Source organism: Patiria miniata, unplaced genomic scaffold (genome assembly GCF_015706575.1).
Source record: "Patiria miniata isolate m_02_andy unplaced genomic scaffold, ASM1570657v1 HiC_scaffold_8, whole genome shotgun sequence".
Classification (NCBI taxonomy): Eukaryota; Metazoa; Echinodermata; class Asteroidea; order Valvatida; family Asterinidae; genus Patiria; species Patiria miniata.
Genome location: NW_024037075.1, coordinates 13835377 through 13854240, shown reverse-complemented (window position 1 = coordinate 13854240; position 18864 = coordinate 13835377). Strand labels below are relative to the sequence as shown.

Genomic DNA, 18864 nt, shown 5'->3' with positions numbered 1-18864 from the left:
CCACTGTGAACTTGACCTTTGGCCTTTTGGCCCCAAATGCAAAAGGCTTCTTAGGATTACCAAGAACAATCCACAAACCAAATTTGAAGTTCATATGTTAAGTATTTCTCAAGTTATCGCGCTGACAAGATTTGTCCGGACACACACACACACCCACCCACACCCACCCACACACCCACCCACACACCCACCCACGGAAGGACAAGGCGGAAACAGTATGCCCCTTCGGCTTCGCCGCGGGGCATAAAAATGTACCCTTTCTATTGAAAAAAATAAATATCAGATTTTAAAATGTTTTGCCAAAATAGCATGCACAATTTAAAATGGGTTGTGGATGTAACATATGGTGTCCCGTGTTTCATATTATGTTACATCCACAACTGGCCTGTGCAAAGTTGTCTTTTTGCAGCAATTTTGGTCAGATTGACCCCAATATTTCATGATTGAACTGGTATTTGTAAAATAATGTGATCGTAGTCTAAGCAAATAAATGTTTTGGCCAAATATGAAGAAAATCTTATGCCTGTGGGCACATGGTGTCCGTGTTACATCCACAACCAGTTGACATGGTCATGCCTAAAATAAGTATGAATATCATGACCTGCAATCTGCAATTGCCCTTGAAACAGAGATTTGGAAACAACATTTCTAAACACAAACAACATTTAGTTCCATTCATATCGAGGTGAAGAATACCGCATTGTGATGTAGTGGTGTCCCACATGTTACATCTACAACCATTATTTTTGTTGTTATTGTTGGAAATAACAATTTTAGCATTCTTTAAAAGTATATAAGTATGGATATTATTTAAATGAAGCTATTTGATGATAAACTCAAGTTTGGTGTGAATTTGAAGCATTTGAAGTATTATGAACAAAACAAGGTTTGGATGTAACAGGACGGTAGCCTCTGGTTACATCCACAACTTCTCCATAGTCATTACATGTAAATACATATTGTGTACAAATTTACCAACTTTCCAAAATCATGTGACTTAAACCACAAATGTATGGGCTATCAAAAAATGCATAATCCAAACTTGTACAAGTAATTTGAAAATTTGACCCCAATGTCACACTTTGTATCTCAACTTTGTGGAATGACCCATATACAAATATGAACAAAATATAAAATCTTAAAAACATTATTTTCAAGAAAAGTCAGTATTTTGTGGTTGGAATAATCCCAAACAACTCTTTTAAATGTCTGACATAAGTACAATAATATTCAGGCAGCCTAAAAAACAAAATATAACACAAACATTCTTCAAAAAAAATATTTACAAAAAAGTCACTAATTGGTGGTTGGAATAATTCCAAAACTACTCAGGGTAATACAGTTTTGGAACCGTTATACAGGCACAATTAATTAGCCACCTGGGCCAATGAGTCTCCAAAAATAAAATATTATTTACAAAATATACATGTGTGTTTTCTATCTTGGAATAATCACATAACTTCTCACTGTTTGAATTTCTTATTGTTTCAATGTGATACATAAAGACAACTGTTGTCAGGCCAACAAGTCTCAACTTGGAAATGGACCAAACCACCCATACAGCCTCCGAAATCAACAAATACCATATATCCACTGGGTTTTCAAATTAGTGATGTTTCCATGCACACACGAAGAGATTTGAGGTCTACAGTAATTTTGTTTGTCACTTCAAAAAGTTTCCAGATGTGGAATCTACACTTATTCACAAATGTGGAGATTGTGGTATACCAGGGATCTTATTTGCATAAACTGCCGTTGTTTTAAGAAATAGTTTAAGTCGGAGAATAGACTTGGAACTGTAGATTTGTGCAAGATTCGCCCCGTCCATTCTTAGCACGAATCTACAGTTCCTTGTCCATTCTTATTGACCCAATCAGCAAATCATAGACACTCTAAAAAGTCTCGGGTCAGATTCGACCCAAATCTGGGTCAGATTTGACCTGACACTTTTCAGGGTCAAAATAACACTTCTCTTGAGTCACTTATTTGACCAAGAAAATTAATTTTAACCCAGAAGGGGGTCAGGTCCAATCTGACCGGGATGCAGGGTTATATCTGACCCCGGACTTTAAGAGTGTCAGGTCCAATCTGACCCGGATGCAGTGTTATATCTTACCTAGGACTTTAAGAAATTAAGAGTGTCAGGTCCAATCTGACCCGGATGCAGGGTTATTTTCGACCTGGGACTTTAAGAGTGTCAGTTTGACTTTGATGACAAACTACAGTGTCATGTGTAGAAGGTGAACAGCTAATTGTTTTAATTGCAAGCAGACATCCTGGAAAGACACATTTTTAATTGTCTGTTTTCGAAGTGTGGGGGAGGGGGGTGATTTAAGTCCCCACTTTTATACTTTTTTATGGTGAATAGATTATTGTCTTATATTACAAAGTTTTACCTTAGAAAATGGTCCTGCTTAGGATTGAAACATTAGACCCTTTGATTTTGTTGATTTTCTTGTAAAATTTCATTTCCTTTTATTGAGAATGTTATCATTTTGATATTGTTATGCCTAGTACATGTAATTCTAGAGTGGGCTTGGCAAGGGAGAATTAAAATATAACCCTAAGTGATGGGAAGAGGGAGTGTAACTTATCCCGTCTACCCAATGCCTTGTTGTAAAACAGGTACAACTCAGTCAGTCTGTGCATGTTACCTACAGCCGAGGCAATGTGTGGAATGTCTGACTGTGTCAAATCACAATTGCCCAGGTGCAGCTTATTTAAGCGCTTCATTTTGGGCAAATCCTTGGCCCACAACACAGCACATTCACCCAATGAACAGTTGCCACAAAGATTCAACTCAGTCAGTCTGGGCATGTTACCTACAGCCGAGGCAATGTGTGGAATGTCTGACTGTGTCAAATGGCAATAGCCCAGGTCCAGCTGATTTAAGTGCGTCATTTTCGGCAATTCCTTGGCCCACAAGTCAGCCGATTCACCCAATGTCTTGTTGAGGCTAAGGCTCAAGTCAGTAAGTTTGGGCATGTCATGTACAGCTGAGGCAATGTGTGCAATGTCTGTGCTCTGAAGTTTGCAACCACTCACTGCAAGTTTCTTAAGGCTTGCCAAGTGTTTGATATGAGGGGCCCATTCTACAGCTCCCAATGTATTGCAATTGTCTATGTCAAGACTGGTTAAGAGATAGTTGCATTTCAGTGATGACAGGATTTTCTCAAGCTCACCCTTCACTAAAGGACAACTCCAGAGCATCACATGACTGAGGTTTTTCATGTAACCCACGGCAAAGGCTAAACCACTGACTGAAGACACCTCAGAGACCTTCAAGGTTTCAATGCGTGACAGTTGTGGCACCTGGACTTCTGACCTACAGATTATTTTAAGAAGGTACCTGAGAATGCGGACATCAGTATTGTTATTCACCTTGATATTTGATGGGATGAGTGAGTCGCTGGTTAGACATTGTGGGATCTTTTTGGATTGGCTTTCAAAAAAACAGTGTCGACTAATTAATTGTATAACGTATGATTGGTACCTGGGCTTATGTCGATCCTTGTTGAATTTACGGTCAAGCAATCTAACAATGTCAGTCATGCACTTTTCATTGTCACCACAACAAAAACGCAAAAGGAAATCATTTGAAACAACACCCTCAATTGTCTGACATAGTTGCCTTAAATTGTTTTGAAATTCTCCAAATGGAACAACTTTGTACACCATATGCTTTACAAATCCCGGGTTTGACATATGTACACTTTGCAAGTATTTACCAGCACAGTATTCCTGAATAGTCGTGTGCATGAATTGTATGTTGTTTTGACATTTGAGGTTTTTGATAACTCTCTGCTGGGTTAGGATGCCTGCTTTCAGTGCCAGGTCCAGCGCATTTTGTTCAAACTCATCTTTTTGAAATGAGAAATTCTGGTCGGCACTTACGAATCCACTCAGTGCAGTTTTTCCTATAGCAATCACTGTTTTTGATGCATCTTCGGAGCTATATCCTTTTCTTGTGAACATGTAATCAACTGCCTCAGTGAAGAGGCGTGAAGTTGTTTCGGGGAGTTGTTTTTTCTCCCTCCACAACAAACACATGAGAAGGAGAAGCATTGGATTCGTGTAGAAATCGAGCAGCGTGTTGGATTTTTCAATGTTTTGGATCAGTGCACTGCCACTATCAGGATCTTCGCAATAGAATTTCAGAATGTATTCATTAACATCCTCTTTGGTAAACCCCAGAACCTCTACGTGTGTGCAAGGATTTCGGACAAGTGATTTTGACATCAGTGTCTCAAGATGAGAGGGGCGCGTTGACACAATAATGAAACAATCCCTGTATTCTGTTCTACTAAGCGCTTTTAGGATAGACCCGAATGAGGCTGCATCAAGTGTTTTGGTCCTCATTTCATCAAAACCATCCAAAAGTATCAAGACCTTATTTGAGTTGTCCTGAATGAATTTATCAAGTTCAACTTTGGCTACTCCTGACTTTACGCCTAAAAGTTGATCAAAAATGGAATCAACAAGATCGGATTCTTGAAACAGGGCATACATTTTTAAAAGAAAGACAAGCTTGAATCTTTTCAGGATTTCACATGCCTCATCAGCCCAGTCATATGCAATCTTGTCAAAAATGGTTGACTTCCCCACACCACCAATGCCAAATAAAATAGCACGATTGAACTCAGTTTCAGGCCAATCTTTAAATATTTTGTCATACTCTGTGGAATATACAGTTTCCTCAGAGTATTCTTCTTCTGCAGTACCTTTCTTTGTTCTAACCCGCAATTTAGTGTAAATGCCAACAATGGGTCTTTGATCATCGGGAACCCCAGGGTTCAACTGAACATAGCTACCCGTTGTCTTGTAACATTTCCTTAAAAGGTCCCTGGCCTTGTTACCGACTTCTTGGTTGAGATCCCCCACTCTCGATACTTGGTCTGGTTTCTGACTCTGTGGATTTACTCCTGTTGAGGTCAAACAAGCAACAAGTACATGTTATAGTAAGCAGGAGGTCATGGGTTCGAGTCCCACCAAAGTGATTTTTTCTCATGAACACTCGAGACAACACTCAGTATTGTGGAATCCAGTGATCAGAATCAGCTTTTACTGCGGTGGTGTCACGCTCACGCGCATGCTGCTCGCGTTCTTAAAGACGAGGCGCGCGCATTTTGGTATTCCTGTTGGTGGAAGGAGCCCGAAGTGTGGGTATACATACCTGAGCGCAACTCGCGCGAGCCTTTTTCGACACTGCAGTAAATGGCTGCCCCCAGATTTGTCTATACAGTGTTTATACAATACATGTATGTCGGTGGAGGGCAAAACCCTATATTGAATGTACATGTATTATTTCAGTTTAACATTGTTTCTGAAATGATTGAATAGTCTTCCTCTACTGAGGCAAACATATAAAAGAAATGGTGACTTGAGATTTACAGTTCGTTAGTAAGGCAGTGTAAAAAATAAATTTGCCCCCCCCCCAAAAAAAATAATCAAATGAATATTTTGGCTTTTGTACCATCTGTTGGACACAAACTTGTCAGATGTCGTTTCATAGTATTTACACATTGGTTTTTTTTACACTGACAACAATAAATTCAGACAAAAAACTGGTAACTGCATTTGGAGGCCTCCAAAACTTGATTCCATTTTTCCCCCCCACTTTTTTTTCTTCCCAATGTGACACACACAATACGGGGTGCCATTTGGTGTGGGTATATAAAGAACACATTACAAGACTCCTAATGTTGTCACCATATCTTATTACAAACTGGTTTATATCGTAGCAACAAAAAATGTAGACTCTTTCGTGGAATTGGCAATCCGTCTTTTGTGTCCATGTTTGTGTAGTCTATCATCTCCATCCCCCTCCCCTACAAAATATACAATAATATCTGATAATATAGATATCAAGTAGTGTAACAAACAAGATCATATTTACCTGCTCCATCTGACGACAAGTTGTAAGTGACAGTAACTTCACCTGAACCAGTAATGATAGGATTGTTTCTACCGCTGACTGTGCCCATGTTTCCGATGGCTCCAGTTTGTTTTGGGGAATCTAAAATCAGAAGAATTCAAACATCCTTTAAAGGATACCGACAAAATGATTCATGTACTTTAGTACATCTCCAGTTGTCCGTTTTTGGAAGGTAGAGACTTCTCTACACATGTAGATCATTTGTCAGGCCAAACAAAAAAATGGTGTGTTTACGGTAACGGCCTGAAAAAAATCCAGGTAGGTAGGTAGGGAAACAATTTTATTTTGTATTTTTTTTTTTCATTTCAGTTCTGCATGCCCATGTGTGTTCTTTCGCAAAAAAAAATGTATAAAAAAATTATTCAATTATTCAAGCATTCAAGATATTCAATCAATACACTTCATTCCAAATTATAAATTTGTACCGTCCCAGGGTTCTCCCCAGGATTTTTGCAACCTGTGGGGAAGTTCTGCTGCGATTCAACAACCTGCGAAGCCATGGCCTGGGGTTTTGAACTTTGGAAGCTCTCTGGTGCATTTTAGAGCAAATCTGGGGGTCTTTAACTTAAGATTTCTCCTTAAAATTCAGAGGAGATCCTGTAGGCCCCTAATATTTTTGTAATTAAAGAAAAAATCAAAATTGTTAACTTAAAAAAAATCAACATTTCACAACCTGTGTTTAGCTTCCTGAACTAGAAAAGTATGGATTACATTTACAAGTAAGTTTCAAATTAAGAAATTAAGGTGAAGAAAAAAAACACTTTTGCTTCCGATTACATGCCTTTCAAAATAGCGTCGGTAGGTCGGAAAATTTATTTCACCACTTTTTTTGGGGGGGGGATGCTGATTATGGAGAATCATGATAGTATTAGTATAGAGCAAGGAATCATGTTTATTTTGTGCCTGGCCAGCAAAATTGATTAAAACTTGCCTCACCTAATTAAAAACAATTTGAGGTGGGTGATTCGGCGTAAACACACCATTTTTTTGTTTGGCCTCATATTTGCATTTGTTTCTTTTGAAGCAACAACAGTCCTCAAAATCTAAAGATGGGTGCTCAACAACTAACCTGCTGAACTTTCAGCTCAGTGAATGCTGTTTATTCCGAGAAAATCATTTTTCAGGATCTCGATTTCAAATCAAAGTTGCAGAACCTTGTTTTGAATTGATTGCAGCCGATTGCAACGACGCTATGTCACGCACTGACCAAACAAGTAATAGCAACCACGCACGCATGTGCATCATGTCAATGCTCACGCGCACCCATTCACGGATTCACCCAATTACAAACCAACTACTAATGGAAATTTCCAAAAATTGTTCAATTCACAATCTTTGGTAATGACTTCTTTTAATGTCTTCTTTGTCCAATTACTATCTTTAAACCAAAGTAAGCTTTCAAAAATAATTTGGTCAGTTACTTTTTGGATAGCTGCAAATGATCTACTCTACCTTTAAAGAAGATACATGTATATAGAGAAATCTGATTGTCCAAAGTTGAAACCTGCAACTTCAAAAAAATCTTGGGGAGTGTGTGAATGTGTGAGTTGAGTGGAGAGGGGGAGTTAATGCCCCTCCCTCCCTCATTGACCCCATGCAAATGGTCTAGCTACTAAATGTACTCACCTGTTGCAGCTGAGGGGGTGGGTACCTGTGCCTCCTGTTGCATCGTGGTAGGGACAGCAGTCTGGCAGGCTGCTTCAGATTGAGCAGCCATGGTACTTTGGATCACCCAGCCACAAATGGAGGTCCTGTTTGTCAATGATAAATGAAAAGCTGTAACACACTGGTCTTCATTCCAGCTTCAATCTCATTCTTTAGCATGAAAACTTGTACCTACAATGCCATTTATGTTTGGAATAAAGACTAGAAATTCCACGCGGAAGTGATCTTTAGAGCTACATGAATCACAAGCTCAAATGTGGTATGAAATTAAAGGAAACAACAAGACCTTTTATTTTAATGGTGTGCCAGTGAGTTGGAATTGGAAAGTTAGAAACTGCACCAGAATAATTCACAGTTGACTATCAGTCAGTGCAGCTATTTGTAACCTGAGATCACTGTATATGGTTCACTCTTCATCCGGGATCAGTTCGCTTTGCCTTTGTGACATCCGTGGCATGTTGATTTGTTTTTTGTTCAACATGATTTATTGCACACACATCCGTGTTTCAGTCTCGGTACCATGTGGTACCACGGATACAAGAAAGTCATAGCCGAAAGTTCAACAGGTTACCAAACTACTAGCCTTTCCAATGGTTCAAGGGACTTGCTATTTGTAACCTGAGATCACTGTATATGCTTCACTCTTCATCCGGGATCAGTTCGCTTTGCCTTTGTGACATCCGTGGCATGTTGATTTGTTTTTTGTTCAACATGATTTATTGCACACACATCCGTGTTTCAGTCTCGGTACCATGTGGTACCACGGATACAAGAAAGTCATAGCCGAAAGTTCAACAGGTTACCAAACTACTAGCCTTTCCAATGGTCCAAGGGACTTGCTATTTGTAACATGAGATCACTGTATATGCTTCACTCTTCATCCGGGATCAGTTCGCTTTGCCTTTGTGACATCCGTGGCATGTTGATTTGTTTTTGTTCAACATTTTATTGCACGCACATCCGCCGCTTTTCAGTCTCGGTACCGTGTGGTACCATCGATACAAGAAGTTCACTAGCTGAAAGTTCAACAGGTTACCAAACCACTAGACTTTCCAATGGTTCATAGGACTTGCTATTTGTAACCTGAGATCACTGTATATGGTTCACTCTTAATTTTGCTTAATTTTGTATGCTTGTAATAAATCAAGGAACCATAATTTGAAAACAAAAACAGATTCTCACTTAGAAAATTGAGTAAATATACACCAACTTTTGTTTCACGAAACTCGAACAATTCATCGAAATAAGAGTGTCGTAAGATTATTATACAACATTTTTAAGCCGAATCGCTTAGAAATTAAACAATAAGCGATAATTTAGCCTGAATGTGCTCATTAAATGTGCTCTGAACACTCAACGATACTTTCCTCACTTTTAATGTAACTTATCCAGCAAAAAAAAGTTTTACAGAAATTAGGGTGCGAAACCTTAGATCACTTTTTTTGCTATGTGTAACTAGGTTTTACCTTTCATGTGCATGCGCGCTAACTTCATGGCCACCGTGAACACACGTTGGCACACCCAGACTTGTTTCACATACCTAGTGTGGACTTTCCTTTCTTTTCGTGTAGTTAAGGAAAACCAGTGGAAAAACTCATTTTTCTCAAACTGTGAAAACTCTTACAACCCAATTTTTTTTCAATGATTCCCTTTAGTGTTTCTCTTCATTCTGCTACAGATAAACCTAACCCAAAAATGCCTCTAAACCTGTTTTCCAGAAATGGGGAAACACTGTGTGGACGTGGGCAAGTCCACACTTCGTCGCTGCTACCTACATTATGTGGACGTCTTTTGTTCGGAAGTCCACACTGCGTATGTAAGACAAGCTCACCATCACATGTTGCTTTCCTAGCCTGTCAAACTCAGGCCAGTATTGCATGTTAATTCATACTGGCTATACACCCAACAAATCTTATCCTTATTCAGTACAACGCGAAGATGTATCTACCTACCGCTGATGCATTCTAGATTTAGTCGGGCTTGCTTTAATGCAGTCCTTATCAGCTATCACTTCAATTTTTTTTTCTTAAAAGCTCATAATTCTAATTTATTTCAAAAGTGTTAAACCCTAAGATTAATATTGTCCTTCTGTTTAACTTTTACTTTTCACCTTTTGACCACCATCACTTTCACGTCTTTTGTTCGGAAGTCCACACTGCGTATGTAAGACAAGCTCACCATCACATGTTGCTTTCCTAGCCTGTCAAACTCAGGCCAGTATTGCATGTTAATTCATACTGGCTATACACCCAACAAATCTTATCCTTATTCAGTACAATGCGAAGATGTATCTACCTACCGCTGATGCATTCTAGATTTAGTCGGGCTTGCTTTAATGCAGTCCTTATCAGCTATCACTTCAATTTTTTTTTCTTAAAAGCTCATAATTCTAATTTATTTCAAAAGTGTTAAACCCTAAGATTAATATTGTCCTTCTGTTTAACTTTTACTTTTCACCTTTTGACCACCATCACTTTCTATCATGTGACCCTTCCTTCCGGTTAAAACCGGAAGTACCTTAGTTTTTAAAATTGGCAGAAAATACGAACTTGCTTTCAAACATGTGAGTGTCTGCCTAGGCTGTACTTCAGAAATATATTACAGGTGACGTCATCAAATGTCAGAGCGTCCTCTAGCAGCAGGTTAAAAAACATCAAAAACGCATTTTCACTTGATGTCTGTGGCGAAGTTTGCGGTATTCACTTCAAAATTAATGTACATGATGACCTTAAAGCAGACAAGACATATGCGCGAAAAAAAATGATTACGTCATCAGATCGGAAGTTACAATAAAAAGACCTTTAAACCTTCAAAAATCAACCGTGACAGATATAATCCAGATTGGGCTATAGCACAGTTGAAATAGCTCTTGAAATTTCTGGTAATAACATCACAATGACGTCATCAAGTATCATATTGCAAGCAATCAAAGATTTCTAGATTTAATCTTTGAAAATCAATATAAAATCAAATGCTACAGATTTGATTTTGTTTCTTATGGCAATCGATACAATATTGCAGGGTCTTCATTTTTGGTATTAAGTGCAAAATCACTTTATCCTTCCTTCCGGCCCAAACCGGAAGTGCCTTATTATTTGAAATTGGCAGAAGATGCGAACTTGCTTTCAACGATGTGAGTGTCTGCCTAGGCAGTACTGTACAAAAAATTTACAGGTGACGTTATCAAATGTTAGAGCGCCCTCTGGCGGCATGTTGAAAAAGTCAAACATGGATTTAAACATGCATATTTTGAGTTGATGTGTGTGGCATGACGTGAACACTCGTCCTAAGACCAACCCGACCAACCATATAGGCAACTCCGGTTGGAACACACCATTTTGGAGAGCCTAGCTGCCCTAAGAGATTAAGATATTTATAAGCACTTATCTTATAATTGATTCCTAATAGGAGTGAAGGTCACTCTGCCTGAGAGATTTCAAGCATAATATTTGGTTGCTAAATTTAATCTGTCGGCCAACAAAAGTATTATATTAATGATGTACCTGAAATGTTAACTTGTTTTATATGGTGAAATGTGAAAATCCGTGAATAAATGGCTGAGAACGATCTGTTACTGTTATGCTAGCATAAAACCACATTTCATTAGAGAGTATAGTTCCAGAAAGCTGTGTGGCTAACAGGTGGTATTTCATTTAACCCCAAGTCATTATCTCGCTGGGACTGTGGAGCAGGGAGTGGAGTTTGGTTTACATAAGGGCTCCCCAGGGGCTACCAACAGAGGTCCAAAATGGTGTGTGAAACTAGCAAAATAGGTTTAAAGGACTTTTTATTGTAACTTCCGGTCTGATGACCTACTCTTTTTTTTTTCGCGTACAGCCGTTGTCTGCATTAAAGTTATCATGAACATTAATTTTGAAGCGAATACCGCAAACTTCGCCACAGACATCAAGTGAAAATGAGTTTTTGATGTTTTTTAACCTGCCGCTAGAGGGCGCTCCAACTCTTCATGGCGTCACCCATTATTTTTTTGGAAAGGTCAATCCAGTCAGACCCCAATATCGTTGAAAGCAAGTTCATATCTTTTTCCACTTTCAAATTATTAGGCACTTCCGGTTTCGACCGAAGGAAGGGTCACGGATTTTACGCGCACAAGATTCATGTCGATTCCCGCAAAATTCAAGTTCCGGTCTCTCGAGGTTGATTTTATATTGAATTTCAAAGAATAAATTTATTATTTTTTGAAGTGACGTCATGTGACCCATGATGATGTCATGTTGACGTTATTGCAAAAAAGAACATCTTCAGTGGGTTGTGCATTCATGAATTGACAAATGAAGTTCTTATATGTTTCCATTTTTCCAAACACAACCAATCAAAGTGATCTTACTCAGCTGATAGTAGAGTCAATTATCAGTTCAGTTTGTGGCCTCAAACTACCACAGTTCTCCCAAAATGAAGTCTTTCCGATCAATGACAGCCGTCACGCGTCATGTCGCTTTTCACTTACGTGTTCGTTACTTGGTTACTGAAAGAACGCCCTCCATCGGCACTTGCAACGAATGTAAACAAACGTTCATTCATAAATGTTTCTGTCCGGAACAAACGTTTCAAGACGTATACGGCGTCGTCAACTTCACATTTCAAGGGGGCTGCATGACATCTAAAAGTTCACTTATTGGCACGAAACATGAGGAAGTTTTAGACCTATTTCTAATCTGCCATTTAACCAACAAAAAGAGATTAAATCCCTCAGGGTTGATTTTCCAGGAATGTTCAAAGGAAAAAAGGTCTTTTCCTTTTAAATTCCGGTCTGATGACGTAATCAATTTTTTTTGCGCATACAGGTCTTGTCTGCATTAAGGTCATCATGTATATTCATTTTGAGGCAATTACCACAAAATTCGTCATAGACATCCACTTAAAAATTCGTTTTGGACATTTTTTTAACCTGCCGCTACAGGGAGCTCGAACTGTTCTTGGCGTCACCGATCACGTTTTTTTTAAATGTCAACCATCCACACACTAACATCATTAAAAGCAAGTTCATATCTTTTTCCCTTTTAAAATTATTAGGCATTGTAACTTCCGGTCTGATGACGTAATCATTTTTTTTTTACGCACAGGTGTTGCCTGTATTAAGGTCATTATTTATATGAATTTTTTGGCGATTACCGCATATTTCGCAACAGACATCAACTGAAAATGCGTTTTTGACATTTTTTTAACCGGCCGCTAGAGGGCGCTCAAACAATTCATGACGTCACCGATCTTTTTTTTTGAAAGGTCAATCCAGGCAGACTCTAACATCGTTAAAAGCAAGTTCATATCTTTTCCCACTTTTAAATTATTTGGCACTTCCGGTTTCGACCGGAAGGAAGGGTCACGTAATTTGACGCACACAAGATAAAATGAAGATCATATATTATCATGTCGATTCCCGCAAAATTCAAGTTCCGGTCTCTCACTGTTGATTTTATATTGAATTTCAAAGAATAAATTTATTATTTTTTGAAGTGACGTCACGTGACCCATGATGACGTCATGATGACGTAATTGCATGTATTGACAATTGAAGTTCATATATGTTTTCATGTTAACAAACAGTTCTGGAGAAGAAATGTGTCTTGAAGAATAAAAAGAACTAGAGTTTGAGGACAAACACACGGTGTTGGGCTAGAGGTTTGGCTTTTTCACATTGTTGATTGTTGATTGATGTTGGTTGTTGTTCTTGATTGTTAATGTTGATTGTTGATGTTGATGTTGATTGTTGATGTTGCTGTTGATTGTTGATGTTGATGTTGATTGTTGATGTCGCTTTTGATTGTTGATGTTGATGTTGATTGTTGATATTGATTGTTGATGTTAATGTTGATTGTTGATTGTTGATGTTGATGTTGAGGGTTGAAAAGTAGCGCTTGGAGTAATTATACAGAGGATAGTTAAAAAGAGTCAGGTGAGGATCTGCACGCGCGTATGCTGCTGTACTGTAAACTTATCTAGTACAATTGTTACAAAAACCCATTAAATAGCTCATATCTCTAAAGATATTGCTCGCCATACCCTCTTTACCCCAATGCGCATGTTTTTAGAAAAAGCGCCCAATTAAAAAAAGCGCCCAATTGGGCGCTTTTGCCAGCCCAATTTTTGAGTATCATATGAAGTTCCCTTTTACGCAATCGCAGCACACTGTTTTTCAGGATTTTCCCTTTGTACGCAATTATCCCCATTTGCTGTACACACAATGTACGTGGCATTAAATGAGCGTTTCAATGCGTAGGCGTGTTCAACTTCAAACTTCAAGGGGGCTGCAGGGCATCTTCTAGTAAATTTATTGTAACGAAACCTTGGGAAGTTTTAAACCAATTATTAAAGTGCCATTTGAAGCACAAAACTGGATTATATCTCTGACGGTTGATTTTTTAGCAATTTTCAAAGGAAAAAAGATCTTTTCATTGTAACTTCCGGTCTGATGACGTAATTATTTTTTTTTCGCGCACAGGTCTTTTCTGCATTAAGGTCATTATGTATATTAATTTTGAAGCAATTACCGCAAATTTCGCCACAGACATCAACTGAAAATGCGTTTTGGACATTTTTTAACCTGCCGCTAGAGGGCGCTCGACACACTTGATGGTGTCACCGATCAAAAGATGAAAGCAAGTTCATATCTTTTTCCACTTTTGAATTATTAGGCACTTCGGGTTTCGACCGGAAGGAAGGGTCATGTGATTTTACGCTCACAAGAGTAATTGAAGAGCATATAATTATCATGTCGATTCCCGCAAAATTCAAGTTCCGGTCTCTCACGGTCTCAAAGATTAAATTTATTATTTTTTGAAGTGACTTCACGTGACCCATGATGACGTCATAATGACGTAATTGCAAAAAAGCACATGTTCAGTGGGTTGTGCATTCATGTATTGACAATTGAAGTTCATATGTTTTCATTTTAACAGACAGTTCTGGAGAAGAATATGCTGAGAACATTAATAATAGTAAATTCATACAATAACAATAGGTGTTGGGCTGAGGACCTAATTATGTGGCTACAGCTAGTCACCATTATGCGTATAATCGATCATGCGCAAACGCACGAGGTTTCTGCCAAAGCTAGCCGTAGCCAATTCAACGTAGTAGTCAGATTATGTACGTCAGCGCAGCCGGTGCAAGGGTCGCCAGAACGATGGAACATTAACGGCGGTTATTCTTGGGGGATTTGGATTTCGTTAGGTAACAACTGCAAGTGCATTTTTATATTGGTCTCTTGTTGGTCTCGGCCCAGACAGGGCTCTGGAGTGCTCTGAAATGTGCAAAACTAAATCAGGCCCACTTTACTCACAGTTTAGCCAGCAAATTTCTCCAAAAATTCCACTGGGGCAAAGAAAATGGAGCTGGCGCCCCAGTTAGTGGGACTAGGCCACATTAGTTTAAGTTACGAAGTGGCTTTCGTTACAGCAGCCGTTGTTTAGCGCCCTCTACGATACTTTTTTGATATGCACGCAGGTATAAAATTATTTGTTTCCCCACGTTTTAGCGAGCAGTGCAACAGCTCAGTCGATAGGCCTAGAGGGTAGGATGTTGCACCGCGAGGTTGCGGGTTTGCATCTTAGTTTTGCACTCGAATGTTTTGCACTCGAGGCTTTGGAGGATAGCCATAGCCACTGCGTTTAATTTATGGACCGGGCTACGTAGAAGTAGGATCGCGTACATAGTTTTGAAGGGTCTACGGAAAAATTCGGCTACCCGATCACCACTTTTTTCAATTAATTTTCTAGTGCCAAAAGTTACATCTTTTACGGTTATTCCCTCCACTTTCCCTCCTCTACTCTCACCCGCTCCTTTCCTTAAATTCTATTTATCAATCAGTCACTTACTTCATCGAGATTCGAACCTCGGACGCTTGCTTGATACACGAGACTCTTAACCGCTAGGCCGCGCACGATCGCTGTTGCAATGATTAATCTTTGGACGTATTTAAAGTATCCATTGAAATAAACTAAATATTCATAAGAAAATAAATATTCATAATGACGTATTGCACTATCATTGGCCGGCTCATGCGACGTCATGGTTATCGATGTCATGCGTATAACGTACCGCTGTTCCAGACACTTCAATCAGTTTTGACCGGCTGCTTCAACTCAGATCTGCACTACATGTGCATGCAAAATTAGCTCTACTGAGTGGAGCGTTGAATTACGGGTACCCCTCCATACAAACGCTCCACCGATTTGCCATACTTTGGTGACACCGTCACAGTAGCATAGTCACAAACCCACGCGAGGACAGAAAGACCCCCAAAAACCGGTAAAGAGAATACACATGAGAGAGACAGTTACCCTGGATTGATCTACACATTCATGATATTCCATCAGACCCCTTATATTGTTCCCAAACAGCGAAAATTTTAGGGAAAAAACAGCAAAATAGTCGATCGAAGAAAAACAAGTCGCGCTTTATCAACGACTGTTTCGAGTAATGATACGTGCTCCGATCCGCGCCGTACGACAGTAAGGGCTTTGAACACACCCTTACCCAAGGAGCACGTATCATTACACGAAACAGTCGTTTTTATGTACAACTTTAATATTCGCTATAAAAGATAATTTTATTTATGCATTATTTTATATTATTCTAATACTTCATTCGATTTTATGTTATTACCTTCAGCAAAGTGTTAGTTCGAGGTAAGTCGAAATACCTCATAGTGTCTTCCTTTTCTACCATCGGGTGTTACAGGTGAGCAAAACAATAGTTTGTTATTCTTGACCCGCTTGTTTGAAAGTTAACTTTACAATCCTCGCGTGCCTCCCATACCTTTCATTGCTGATGCACATCTGGACTAATTATCGACATCAAACAGTCGTCTGGTGTAGTACATAAAACATGCAAAAATAATGGTGGCGGTGGAAGCGCACCCGACCATTGCTTGGCGCTGGTAAACAATGCGTGCTACTTAATGCAAAGTACCTGCATTGACCTGTGACATGTGTTTACACTCGACAGTCATTTTGAGTGTGCTTCAGTGCGAGTTGACAAAAACAGACCTCCAAAAAATAGCTGGAAAAACGTGAGTGGTCATGATTTTCATATCCATCTTTTCATCATTTGGTGCATTAAAGGTCTATTCTTCATACTGTATTAGTTATACTTCAGTATTTAATATATTATAAATCTTTTCTTATATGAAAAAAATATTGCCAGTTTTGCTATTGTATGTTTCCTAGCGTTATGCATAAAACATAACGCTAGGATCATCCTAGCCCCATAAATGTGGCCTATTTACTGGACTGCCTCCGTAAACATAGGCCACACATCCACATGTACAAAAATCGTGTCGACGGAGCCAAATTTTGATTTTCACATTTAGGCTTAGTTTGTAGGGTTTTTTTGCTTTAGAAGCATACTCACCCTCTTTATAGGCTAATCAGAAAGTGCTGCCTTTTTCAGATGTATATTTTTCGTGAAATTTCCAGATTCATTTTTACACGTTTGCGTATCAAAATTTCAACATGAAATTTCACAAAAATTAGACATCTGAAAAAGGCAGCACTTTCTGATTAGCCTGTAAAGAGGGTGAGTATGCTTCTAAAGCAAAAAAAACCTACAAACTAAGCCTAAATGTGAAAATCAAAATTTGGCTCCGTCGACACGATTTTTGTACATGTGGATGTGTGGCCTATGTTTACGGAGGCAGTCCAGTAAATAGGCCACATTTGGGGCTAGGATCATCCTAGCTATGTAGCATCATGCTCCCCCTCCCCCAATTCCCCCCCTCCCCCAATCCCCCCCCCCCCCAACCACCACCACCACAATGGACATGTGTACATGTATCATTTTTTGTTTGCTGGCTATGCTGCTGGCATGATTGCTGCAGGCGCTGCGTGCACTCGACTCCCCCTGTTCTGTTGATTATCAACATTAACTAAAGTAAACAACATTGGTATTCTTACTTTTTATAAAAGAATCGGTAGAAAGGTCGATAATTCGTCAGTTCAGTCGGACCGTACTAAAATCTGATTTTCATTCAATGATTATTCTTTAAGATTTACTTACGGGAATGTCCGAAAGAGCAGTTTCCTACCTCCAAAGTCCCATCAAGTTCAGGGTACTTCATGCATATATTATTGAGCACATGTCATGTATGTATTTTTGTTTTCACCATTGGCGCAAGAGGGCGCTGTTAATAAAAAAAACTGAGCGAAGGGCAGCAAACGTCACATAATGCTCAGCTAGGCTGTTAGCTGTCAAAAATAGCAGACAGCAGTTTAAAAGTTTTTGAAGGTTCAATTTTTTAGCTTTTTGGTTTTCTGTTACCAGAGATACAGGTCATGTTTTTCTGTAATGGCTGGGCAGACCAAAAGCGGACATCCGCTTTTCTTTTGTCAGAGCAGCAGAAAATTAGATCCAAACAAGATGGAATTTGCGTCGGGTGATATTTGATCCAAACAAGGCAATAATTGCCATCAAAGACACTGCAAAGCCACCGGTTCACACGAACAGCAATACGTACGCCAATTTATTCGTCCCCCGAACCACGAGTGGCTGGAATTTAAGAACTAAATTGGAAAACTTCAAGCCAACAATCAAAATCAATACTAGTCTCGTGGAGGAGGTTTTCTAGAGTAGGCCTACCCCCCCCCCCCTTAAATAAATCGAGGTTTTCATTATTTCAACCATGGAGGAAGGAATAGGTGAAATATATTTTCAGTTTCAGAAAACAGAAAGGCAGAAGACGGCACATTTAATTCGTATTGTGTAAGTTGGATCTTAACAGCCAAAAACATTCCGCAAACAAAACAAAATCATTTACATTATTGCTAAACAAATAGATTGACCTCGTTTAAAAGTAAGCCATAATTGTACAAAAAATAGCATACACCTAAACCAACAATGGGAGGGGGCGGGGCGGGGCGGGGCTGGACGGGATGATATATGGTATTAAAAAGGAGCGACAGTTCATTCAACAATAACACGTTAAAAGTGTTAATCTTTTGAGGTACAGAAAAGTCCCAAAGCTGTCGTGCTTATTTTTGGTTGCGTTAATTGGAGGTAATCAAGCTCGTTAGAGTTTCTTTGGTATAATGCAAGTGCAAGCAGTGAAAGACAATCTGATTGGACAGTGCTAGAATCCTTGCGCTTTGTTTTCTTATCACCAAATTTAGCATCCACCAATAAATAGGGGGTTCCAAATGTAAAAAAAATCGATGTGTTTCCATACTCTCATCATAAAACCAAACACGAAAAATATAGACTATAGCAAAACTCGCAGGGGGAAAAAAGACATTTTATCACGATTTGAA

The 18864-nt window shown here is 39.1% G+C and overlaps 1 protein-coding gene across 1 annotated transcript; it reads right to left on the bottom strand.

The window, feature by feature from the left end:
* Window positions 1-370: 370 nt before the first annotated feature.
* LOC119719773 (NACHT, LRR and PYD domains-containing protein 14-like) lies at window positions 371-17693 on the bottom strand. The gene is made up of 4 exons (XM_038189262.1): window positions 17618-17693; window positions 7562-7686; window positions 5897-6016; window positions 371-4922 (listed from the first exon to the last, which is right to left on the bottom strand). The coding sequence occupies exons 2-4, from the start codon at window positions 7650-7652 to the stop codon at window positions 2551-2553; spliced, it is 2583 nt and encodes an 860-aa protein (XP_038045190.1). The 5' UTR covers window positions 7653-7686; window positions 17618-17693; the 3' UTR covers window positions 371-2550.
* Window positions 17694-18864: the final 1171 nt, after the last annotated feature.

Coding starts and splice junctions, on each gene's coding strand:
- LOC119719773 (XM_038189262.1), bottom strand. CDS start 7,652: ATGGCTGCTCAATCTGAAGCAGCCTGCCAGACTGCTGTCCCTACCACG. Junction 6,017..7,561: donor CACCCCCTCAGCTGCAACAG/GTGAGTACATTT, acceptor TTCTGATTTTAG/ATTCCCCAAAACAAACTGGA. Junction 4,923..5,896: donor CTTGTCGTCAGATGGAGCAG/GTAAATATGATC, acceptor TGACCTCAACAG/GAGTAAATCCACAGAGTCAG.